At 49.2% G+C, this 12,060-nt stretch overlaps 1 protein-coding gene across 2 annotated transcripts in view; it reads left to right on the top strand.

The window, feature by feature from the left end:
- The window catches only part of LOC106611061 (latent-transforming growth factor beta-binding protein 2), a 158,404-nt gene that overhangs the window by 137,595 nt on the left and 8,749 nt on the right, over positions 1 to 12,060 (top strand). For both annotated transcript variants that reach the window (XM_082955662.1, XM_014210912.3), the window contains exons 31-32: positions 207 to 335; positions 11,874 to 12,008. In XM_082955662.1, coding sequence (XP_082811788.1) covers positions 207 to 335; positions 11,874 to 12,008 — 264 coding nt within the window. The remainder of the gene's footprint in view (positions 1 to 206; positions 336 to 11,873; positions 12,009 to 12,060) is intronic.

Below are 12,060 nucleotides of genomic sequence, written 5' to 3'. Positions count from 1 at the left end.
GGGGGAGCTATTGTGCTGCCTGTGAGGAGTAGGGTTGCTGTGTGTCAGTGCATGTGTGCGTGTGCATGCATGTATGACATAAGCACATGTTTATCTCAGGGCTCCTGGCCGGGCCTACTCATGCTGGAGATCCATGCTGCTGTGAAGGGTGGAGGATAGGATTGATATGTGTATGACATTAGAGCATCTTCTGTCTCTCTCCACAGATCAGAATGAGTGTAAGGAGTTTGGTAGCTCAGTGTGTGGCACCTGGCGCTGTGAGAACACCATTGGCTCATACCGATGCTTCATGGGCTGCCAGCCTGGCCTGTACGGACAGGACAACCCAGACTGTGGTAAGTCAGAGTGGACACACAGGCGCTGTGCTTAGTCAACAGGTAATGTACTTACTTTATGAATAGCTGAAGGCACCCGAGTATCAGCCTCACTGCTAATTTACCTTGGGGTGGGAGAGGACAGAGCAGTGGTCTGAAAGAAGCACTCTGCATTTTGTCGATAGCCCCCCAGCTCACCCCCACCATACAGAGATACTGATATCACTCTGGCACGCATACACAAAGAGGCTCGTGTGAATCAAACGCTATCAAGTGCACTGGGCCTTCCTGGCCAGGGGAGCATAGAAAGGGGAAATGGGCCCTGAAATTGGGCCATTTAGAAAGGGGGCAGCGGTGTCATCCGAGGCAGTGTTTGAGGCCCGTCAGATAATAGGGCTAGGTCTCATCCTCCAGACAATGGAGCTAATGGAGCCCTATTGGCAGGGGCCAGGGGTGTAACCTGATCCCAGCTGTTCCCCTCTCTAAGTGGGGCAAGGCTGTCGTCTGATGGGACGTACGGTGCACCCTACCCCTCCCGGCCAGCCGCCCACCCCAGCCCTCGACCTCCTCAGGTCTCTGCAACTAGAGAGACCCGTTCTGGTGGTCACCTGGTGTCAGGTGTGTGCGTACTTGTGGTGAAGTCAGGTGCAGGAGAGCAGAGAATTGTGAACAGACGCACACTTTATTTCGGCATGAGAGAGATTACAGACAGACGGACGCAGCTGCGTCAAAATCCTCCAGCCAACAAGGCAAAGTGTAAAGCGCGCAAAAACAGTCACAAAACATAAATGTTTAACAATTCAAACAAGCTTCGTGAAATAACACGGAAATAATAAACGCCAGCCTGGCGCGTTAAAAAACACGTAACACACAAACAATCTCACACAAAGACATGAGGGGGAACAGAGGAATAAATAGAGGGCGAGGCGCAGGGCGATCCGGCCGGCGACAGTGGAACTCCCGCAGCAGTTCAGGGTCCAACACATCCGCCACCGGAACCCAGCACCTCTCCTCCGGACCGTACCCCTCTGAAGGCCCCTCGCCCGATGCCTCGAATCCAGGATGGAACGGACGGAGTACGCCGGGGCCCCCTCGATGTCCAGAGGGGGCGGAGGAACCTCCCGCACCTCAGACTCCTGGAGCGGACCAGCCACCATCGGCCTGAGGAGAGACACATGGAACGAGGGGTTAATATGGTAATCGGAGGGAAGCTGTAACCAGTAACATACCTCGTTCACTCTCCTCGGGACTTTAAATGGCCCCACAAACCATGGGCCCAGCTTCCGGCAGGGCAGGCGGAGGGGCAGGTTTCGGGTCGAGAGCCAGACCCTGTCACCGGGCCTCACTGCGGTGATGGTCCGTGCTGGTCTTTTGGCGCAGCGCGGCCTGCTGGAGGTGAGCATGGGTGGCTTCCCATGTCTCCTCCGCGCGCCTGAACCAATCGTCCACCACAGGAGCCTCGGTCTGACTCTGATGCCACGGTGCCAGAACAGGCTGGTACCCCAATACACACTGAAAGGGGGAGAGGTTAGTGGAGGAATGGCGGAGCGAGTTCTGCGCCATCTCTGCCCAGGCCACGAACGCCGCCCACTCCCCCGGGCAGAAACCTGCCCACATCCTGGTTCACTCTTTCCACCTGTCCATTACTCTCGGGGTGGAAACCCGAGGTGAGGCGGATCAAGACCCCCAGACGTTCCATGAATGCCCTCCAGACTCTCGAAGTGAACTGGGGACCTCGATCAGACACTATATCCTCAGGCACCCCGTAGTGACGAAAGACGTGTGTAAACAGGGCCTCCGCAGTTTGTAGGGCCGTAGGGAGACCGGGCAGAGGGAGGAGACGACGGGACAGAGAAACAATCCACAACGACCAGGATCGTGGTGCTTCCCTGTGAGGGAGGAAGATCCGTTCGAAAATCCACCGACAGGTGTGACCAAGGCCGTTGTGGAACGGGTAAGGGATGTAGCTTACCTCTGGGCAGGTGTCTAGGAGCCTTACACTGGGCGCACACCGAGCAGGAGGAAACATAAACCCTCACGTTCCGAGCCAAGGTGGGCCACCAGTACTTCCCAGTCAGACAGCGCACGGTCCGACCGATCCCCAGATGACCAGAGGAGAGTGATGTGTGGGCCCAATAGATCAACTTGTCACGGACAGCAGACGGAACGTACTGATGCCTGACGGGACACTGGAGTGGAGCGGGCTCTATACGCAACGCCTGCTGAATGTCTGCGTCCAGCTCCCACACGACTGGCGCTACCAAGCAGGAGGCCGGGAGAATGGGAGTCTGATCCATGGGCCGCTCCTCTGTGTCATACAGCCGGGACAGTGCGTCTGCCTTCACATTCTGGGAACCTGGTCCGTAGGACAGGGAAAACACAAAACGGTTAAAGAACATGGCGGACCTTGCCTGACAAGGATTCAGACTAGCCTATCCCATCCTAGCTGCCCGGATGTACTCCAGGTTGCGGTGGTCAGTCCAGATGAGGAAAGGGTGTTTCGCCTCCTCAAGCCAATGTCTCCACGCCTTCAAAGCCTTAACCACAGCCAACAGCTCCCGGTCCCCCACATCATAGTTCCACTCCGCCGGGCTGAGCTTCTTCGAGAAGTAAGCACAGGGGCAGAGCTTCGGTGGCGTGCCCGAGCTCTGAGAGAGCATGGCTCCTATCCCAGCCTTGGACGCGTCCACCTCCTCTATGAACGCCAAAGAGGGATCCGGATGGGCCAGCATGGGAGCCGAGGTAAACAGAGCTCTTAGGTGCCCAAAAGCCCTGTCCGCCTCAACCGACCACTGCAGATGTACAGGACCCCCCTTCAGCAGTGAGGTAATGGGAGCAGCCACCTGGCCAAAACCCCAGATAAATCTCCGGTAGTAATTGGCAAACCCTAAAAATCGCTGCACCTCCTTTACCGTGGTGGGAGTCGGCCAATTACGTATGGCTGCAATGCGGTCACTCTCCATCTCCACCCCCGATGTGGAAATGCGATACCCTAGGAAGGAGACGGCCTGCTGAAAGAACAGGCATTTCTCAGCCTTGACGTACAGGTCATGCTCCAACAGTCGTCCAGGTACCTTGCGCACCAAGGACACATGCTCGGCGTGTGTAGCGGAGTATATCAGAATGTCATCGATATACACCACTACACCCTGCCCGTGCAGGTCCCTGAAAATCTTGTCTACAAAGGATTGGAAGACTGATGGAGCATTCATCAACCCGTACGGCATGACGAGGTACTCATAATGCCCTGAGGTGGGACTAAACGCCGTCTTCCACTTGTCTCCCTCCCGGATACGCACCAGGTTGTATGCACTCCTGAGATCCAGTTTAGTGAAGAAGCGTGCCCCATGCATTGACTCAATCGCCGTGGCGATAAGAGGTAGCGGGTAACTGTACCTCACCGTGATTTGATTGAGACCTCGATAGTCAATGCACGGGCGCAGGCCAACTCCCGTCGGACGTCCTCGCGCAGGCTGCATCGGTAGTGGTCGATGAGGACCCTGTCATTCCATCCTGCTCCGGCGGCCAAGGTCCGGAATTCCAGTGCGAACTCCTGTGTGCTCCTCGTCCCCTGCCTCAAATGGAAGAGCCGTTCCCCTGCCGCTTTTCCTTCGGGTGGATGGTCGAAGACGGTGAACTCCTCGAAGTGGTCCAACGCTGCGTCTCCTTCTCCCCATACGGCGTTTGCCCACTCCAGAACTCTCCCCGAGAGGCATGAGACGAGGGCAGACACTCTCTCCCTTCCCGAGGGAGCTGGGTGAACGGTGGCCAGGTATAAGTCCAGTTGTAGGAGGAACCCCTGGCACTGTGCTGCCATCCCGTCATACTCCCTGGGAAGGGAGAGACACATCCCACTGGAACTGGATCCGGACGGGACGGGTAGAGGTAACACCGGTTGCGCTGGTCGAGGCGCTGGAGAAACTTCCTGTCTCTCCCAGCGGTCCATGGTCTGGACAACGCGATCCATCATGCCACCGAGATGATGCAGCATTGCTGAGTGTTCCTGGACGCGCTCCTCGACTCCTGCGGACTCCATGGTAGGTGTGAGATTCTGTCAGGCGTGTGCGTACTTGTGGTGAAGTCAGGTGCAGGAGAGCAGAGAATTGTGAACAGGCGCACAATTTATTTTAGCATGAGAGAGATTACAGACGGACGCAGCTGCGTCAAACACCTCCAGCCAGCAAGGCAAAGTGTAAAGCGCGTAAAAACAGTCACAAAACATAAATGTTTAACAATTCAAACAAGCTTCGTGAAATAACACGGAAATAACGAACGCCAGCCTGGCGCGTTACAAAACACTTAACACACAAACAATCTCACACAAAGACATGAGGGGGAACAGAGGAATAAATACATGTAGTGTGATTCGGGAATGAAAACCAGGTGTGCAGGGAACAAGACAAAACAAATGGATACATGAAAAATGGTATCCATTTGATGGCTAGAAAGCCGGTGACGTCGACCGCCGAACGCCGCCCGAACAAGGAGAGGAGCCGACTTCGGCGGAAGTCGTAACCCCTGGTCTGGGATGGGTGTAGACGACTGACAAATCTGCGTCTAACATCTGTAAGGTTGAACCAAAAGATTACATGTAACAAAAATGAAATATGAAGTTATTATGTGAAATTGAATGAAACAATAATGTACGTTGATGCTAATATGATGTACAATATTCCATTATGTTTCTATATGATAACAATAGCATAATACTGTTTATTTAATATGATGTACAATATTCCATTATGTTTCTATATGATAACAATAGCATAATACTGTTTATTTAATATGCCATATACAATATTTTTAACAGTTTCACTAATTAATTTTAATTAACTTAATCATTATGACACACCCCTCACTACTGTCATTGGTTACACTAATTGCACTGTGTGTCTACATAACCTGGTTCAAGTATTCATGACATTACCCTGAGGAAGGCACGGTGATGCCGAAATGTTGGTAAATACCCATTAAATTGCTGGGAGATTATACGTGGAGTGTGCAATTATTATTTTTTTGACAGTTTATAACATCTGTCCAAATACAACAGAACAGCACCGTCTCCATGACAACTGAAAACAAGAGCGCCTATGTGTTTACTGGCAAGGACAGACCATCCGTTTGTGTATGTGTGTCCATGAGAGATGAACATAATTTTACTATATACAGAAGAGTGTTTGATTAATGCTGGTGCTCACCCGTTTTCCAAGCAGGTTGAATAGGCCATGGCTGGCACTGTTGTTCGCCTTTGCCGATAAACTTCTCGCTTACCGTAAACTTCTCGCTTACTGCTTACATGATTAAGTCGGTTTTATAAGAGGCATATCTGACATTGAACAAACATACAGGCCAAGCATTTGCTCATATCAAAATGGCTTCCAAACAGGCAGGGCCAGGACTGAAGGGGAGAGAGTTATGATAGCATGATCTAGTGGAAAGAGCCCCAGATGGGGCGTCCTGAAAGAGAGAGAGAGAGAGGGTGTTGAGATGCGGTGAACGTCGAGCAGCCTGTTATATTCTCATTGCCATGCCTCTTTATTTGACTCACAGTGGAGAGCAGAGCCTAGCTGAGCGTCAGCACCCTGGCCGATGACAGAGCCTGGCTTGGTGTGTCCCTCTCTCTTCTGAAGACCATGATGCTGTGTGGCTGGATCCCAGCGTGGAGGGGCCTGTTGTGAGAGCTGGCCAGATCCAAAACAGCTGCTTACAGCCTCCCCTGTTTTACCATTTACCATCAACTTGACCTGTCTCCTGCTCGCATAGGCTCAGTTCAATATAGTCTGAAAAAGTTGTGTGATGTAAGTAGGTGCTGCTGGTTATTGCATTAGGCGCCCACAATAGCCATGTTGTTGTGTAACTGTCTCCTCTCACTTATCTAACCACCAACAAGGTTTTTTTTCACAACAGTTTGACCATAGAGGTCACACATTGTGGGCAATGACCCACACCTGTTCAAAGGCAACAGCCCAAGTCCAAGTCAAAATACCCCAGAGCATCGAAACAGCTCCAGCCTCTCTGGTCCAGTCCAGTGCAGTGGTGCAGCCAGCCATGGCCATCTCTGACCCGCTCTCTCCTCACTTCTTTTCTGGTGCCAGCCGCTCCTCCTCTCTTCCAGGCTCCCCAGCATCTTCCTGGGACATATATACAGTACATCCACACAAAGCAGCACAGATGTTGACTCAGAACTTCTCCCCTCCGGCCCCCGCACCCTCAGTCTGGGCTGTGGGATCTGAGGACCAAGCCCTCTCGCCTCTCTCTCTCCCCTCCACAGCTCAGCATCTCAGCACAATGGCCACTTGTTCCAGGGCATTATGGGAGGTTATGAGAGATGCTGCCGTCACCCCAATAAAGTGTCTGGGGAGGGAGCTCAATTACTCTGAGGCGTTTATGTCTGCTTGTAAAAATCATCAAATTTGAGGCCAGACACTGTAATTTGCCATTTCTTCGAGGGGCGTTGTTTTATTTTTACTCCGATGGGGTGCTGGTTGTCTTTGGCTCTGCTCGCCAAACTCATTTTGTGGTCATAATACAAAAGGGGAAAACAGTCTTAAGCTGCAACTGCGCTCTACCTCCGTCCATTTCAGTTGTTCACTCATCCCTGCTACGACAGCCTATAGAGACAAACTGTGGGTACTGTATGAGAAAAACTGGGTGTGCTTGTCAATGTGTTTGTGTTGGAAAAGAAACACGTACCTCATTTTGATCCAGCTGTAGCTCGGCGTTGTGGCTATACATTTTGTGTGGCTACGGCTTGTCTTTATTAAGGCATACAGGGCTGGAAATGGTTGGTGGTCACACTCTCTTCAAGCTTCTACACTAATGTATGGAAATGTAATGGGTTTCAAAAGACATTTAGCACGCTGTTGTCCAGATGTAGGGTTATGTTGGGGAATGGACATAGTACACACAGGTTATAAAACACGGTTTAATCTTGGAGGTGGCCGGGCTCGGCTGGGGTCGGCTGGGGTCAGGGAATGAAACAACAGATGAAACAGGGAAACACGCTCCCTGTAAAATAAATATCCCTCCTCATCCCTGGCTAATCCTATGCGTCAAATAACCCTGGCCTGCATATGGGTCCAATCAGGCCATGGGTTGCCCAGGGAACCAGGGAACATAGGGGAGAAGTGTGGAGGGTGTGCCAACAGTCAGCTAGCCACACAGGCCCACCATGTGCTCCACATTACAACACGGCACTGAGACCTCCACTTAACCTGCTCACCTGATCTGGCGTGAACCATTACCGGGCCAGGCTGATTTACACTCAGGAAGGGGCTCCTGGGTCAGACCATTATGAGAGAGGAGGGTGGGGGGGGGAGATGGCCCAACAGCTCAGCAACTCCCATCTACAGTTAACTTCTCACCCCACCTCAAATCCACCCCCTCGAGCAATTCAGTCTAGCATTCTTCCTGTTGTTACTACGGTGATCATGACCTGGAAAGTGTAGGAGAGGGGTTTCAGCTTCCTGCTGGACTGTGTCAGTGTTCATGTTGCTGTATGTTACTGACAGTGCCTGTATTATTAGAGTTAGAGCATGCATTATGCATTTCCCACAGGCCATTTAGCATGTGATTAACATGCTCACGGTCTGGCTGGACAGACAGACAGTCTTAATTGAAGAGTTAAGTAAGGCTGTCAGTCCCAGGGCTTCAGGACATCCATGGAAAGCCATGGAAAGACCATTAAAGTAATGTCCCCTTCCTTTCTTGGATGATGGTTTGATAGCGTCATATATGCCGCTACACATGTGGAAACAGGAACATTGTTTCCATGTTTCAGATGGATGAAAATCGCGGGGCAGACACAGATTATTTCATGTAGCAGCTGAGAGTTTAGATGACCTTCCTGAGAGACCTCCCAGCTGTCTGCTTTACTCACACTGACAATCCAAAACCCCACTTCAGCTTTTCACACATGCAGAAATGTTCTTCGGTGTTACAGTGTACACCTCCTATTACTATTAGTCTGTAGGAAGTCCTCAAATTCCACACGGTGCAGAGGGACTATAGCTACTTAAAACATTTAAATAAGTGAACATTTTAATGGGGAAACAACTACATGTTTTTGATAACGGCCCCTTCTACTAAGTTGGCAAACACAACGTTTGTATTTTGGTGGCTCTTATGTCCCCACGTCAACTGTGTTCTTCATCATGTCAGAGCCATTTGGCTGACATCACTAGTAGCAATATTTTGGACCATCTTCGGGATGGCTGGACAGTTAGGTCTCCCAGAATGCACTTGTCTGTAATGTAACTGTACGGCAAGGGCCCAAGCCAAGCCCTCTCCATCCCTGCTGAACGGGTTGCTTAATGCAGTCATTCTGGCTGCCTCTTCTTCTTCCTCGAATGATGCAGCATTTACGAGAGCTAGGAGACAGAATAAATTGCTGCTAGACAATATGTGAATGTCAGTTCTTTTTTCCTTAACAAATCTACTAACTTTATGAATCCTTGGCGCAACTGTATTTCCATTTGATTCCAATTGATGTGTTAGCATGTTTAATAAGACATACAGGGCTACTAGATGCCATGAAGTTGATTTATACTTTACTGTCTACTGTTCCTGTCATTATGTCATGCCCATAACGTTGTGACATATAGAGAAAATAATACAGTACCAGATACTCCTCCATTTCCCCACGACTTCAAATGTTCTGTAAAAGATTAGCTTTCGCTGATTCAGCCATTTTGATTCTAATTAGAAAAGAACACACACAGCATGGGGTCTCGAACAAAAGAGAACTTGGCAAACTTCCCTCAAATTCCGCAACAAAGGTGCCCTTCCAGAAAAAAAGAGAACGCTGCTGAATGTGGCTTTTGTGTGCATTTTACCTTTCTGTGATCTCTAGAGGAAGCACGCGATAACGTAAGCGATGTAGGAACATAATAATGGTTGTTTGTGTGTCACAGAACCTGGTGACTTGGAACGTGGTCAGTGCACAAGCAGGTTAAAGTTGACCAGCGGTTTATGTGATTGACCAAGGAACAACCGTAGATGAATGAAGTGTGATCAAACCATATGTTTTTTTAAACAATTATAATCAGCCTGGCCTCTCTAACATTGTCTGTCGTTGGCCTCTGCACAATGCATCATACTCCAATGAATACTAAATTATGTATGTAAGAAATTGCTAACAAATGTTACCTTTAAACAGAGGGTGGTTGGGAATCAGCACTAGTGGTATATGGTTTAGTGTTAACCATCTCTAAGGTCTGTGCTTTCCCTCTCCTCACGCATCCAAATGTACACATAACAAGGCTTTCCCCTGACTTCATTAAACATGCTTTGTGATATATGGCTGTGCATGCGAGCGGCTGCACATGGTTGCCAGGTATCGGCCTCTCCCTCCTTTTAACCAAAACATCTTCTGAATGAGTCCAGATCAGCCCTCCTGCTTAGATTTGTTGCATGCGACACATTTTTGGAATTACAAAAGTAAGATGTAAAATAAGTCAAAATAGGTTAACCGATTCAAATAGGAAACAATGTGGACCAGTCAGAGTTGTTGAACGAATTGTACATTAATTCAAGCCAAATGGAAATCCTATCCTAGCCATTTGGACAAAATATCTCTCAAGTGGTTTATGTGGATGTGTAAGCCAGTCAGTCCCATGTTGTTACATAATCTCAGACCTCACTGGACCAGTAAGTGGGTGACAAGAACTTCTCACTGCATAGAACCCAGCAAGTTTCAAGTGTTATTAATCGTACTGTATGTATAGGGTACACATCACAGGAGGTTGGTGGCACCTTAATTGGGGAGGACGGGCTTATGGTAATGGATGGAGCAGAATAGGTAGAATGGTATCAAATACATCAAACAAATGATTTCAATGTGTTGGATGCCATTCCACAGCTCAGTTCCAGACATTATTTCAGAGCCGTCCTCCCCTCAGCAGCCTCCACTGATACACATGGTATACACTGTCTAACAAAATGCTTACTTGCAAATTCCTTCTCGACAATGAAACAACAAAAATAAATAATAAAAAATAAGAATACGAACATAAAGTAAATGGCTCAGTAGAATATAATAAACATTCTAGCATAAGTATAATACAGGAAGGCACAAGTTATAGTCCAATATTTACACATGTATCAGGGAACAGGGGATCGAGGGGCAAGTGTTTAAATTGTACAGTATTAACAATAGTAAATAAGAATCTGGTAGCAGCAATTGTGATCTGTGTGGAGTGTGTGTGTGTGTGTGTGTGTGTGTGTGTGTGTGTGTGTGTGTGTGTGTGTCAGAGAAACCCTTAGAGCAGAGGAACCCTTAGAGCAGAGGAACCTTTATAGCAGAGGAACCTTTAGAGCAGAGGAACCTTTAGAGCAGAGGAACCCATAGAGCAGAGGAACCTTTAGAGCAGAGGAACCCATAGAGCAGAGGAACCTTTAGAGCAGAGGAACCCATAGAGCAGAGGAACCCATAGATCAGAGGAACCTTTAGAGCAGAGGAACCCTTAGAGCAGAGGAACCTTTAGAGCAGAGGAACCCATAGAGCAGAGGAACCCATAGAGCAGAGGAACCTTTAGAGCAGAGGAACCCATAGAGCAGAGGAACCTTTAGAGCAGAGGAACCCATAGAGCAGAGGAACCTTTAGAGCAGAGGAACCCATAGAGCAGAGGAACCTTTAGAGCAGAGGAACCCTTAGAGCAGAGGAACCTTTAGAGCAGAGGAACCCATAGAGCAGAGGAACCCATAGAGCAGAGGAACCTTTAGAGCAGAGGAACCCATAGAGCAGAGGAACCTTTAGAGCAGAGGAACCCATAGAGCAGAGGAACCTTTAGAGCAGAGGAACCCATAGAGCAGAGGAACCTTTAGAGCAGAGGAACCCATAGAGCAGAGGAACCTTTAGAGCAGAGGAACCCATAGAGCAGAGGAACCTTTAGAGCAGAGGAACCCATAGAGCAGAGGAACCTTTAGAGCAGAGGAACCCATAGAGCAGAGGAACCTTTAGAGCAGAGGAACCCATAGAGCAGAGGAACCCATAGAGCAGAGGAACCCATAGAGCAGAGGAACCCATAGAGCAGAGGAACCCTTAGAGCAGAGGAACCCATAGAGCAGAGGAACCTTTAGAGCAGAGGAACCCATAGAGCAGAGGAACCCATAGAGCAGAGGAACCCTTAGAGCAGAGGAACCCATAGAGCAGAGGAACCCTTAGAGCAGAGGAACCCTTAGAGCAGAGGAACCCTTAGAACAGAGGAAACCTTAGAGCAGAGGCAAGTATACATGCTGAGAGGCAGCCCTTACAGACCTTTCACTGGGTTCATTGATAGCCATCGGGGTCAGCAGAATGGATTCCATCAAATGATCTGGGTCCCCACGAAGCTGTAAACTATCCCATTCTCTTCCTGTATTAATTTTCTCTGTTTGACATGTTATGATGATGGTGATTGCTATTGTTATTGTAAGTCGTAGCGGTAGTAGTATTTCTTATAGTATTGCAACACACGGTCATTAGCAAGCCAGTCGTGAAATGGTACAATTATACATGCGTAGCAGAGAAAGATTGGAATGCATTATGTTATGCTCACCTTTGGGTGCTCTCTTGTTTAGATATTGATGAGTGTGTGAATGAGACCATCTGTGGGGACCATGGCTTCTGTGAGAACACAGATGGCTCCTACCGTTGTCAGTGTGACCAGGGCTACAGCAACCCCCCTGGTGATGCCGGGGCCCATAGCTGTGTGGGTAAGTAACTGTTAAATGATACACTCCACTGGTTAGCATGGTCAGTGACTGT

Source organism: Salmo salar, chromosome 09 (genome assembly GCF_965601325.2).
Source record: "Salmo salar chromosome 09, fSalSal1, whole genome shotgun sequence".
Classification (NCBI taxonomy): Eukaryota; Metazoa; Chordata; class Actinopteri; order Salmoniformes; family Salmonidae; genus Salmo; species Salmo salar.
Note: the sequence above shows the minus strand (reverse complement) of the source record. Positions and strands in the feature narration are given on the sequence as shown.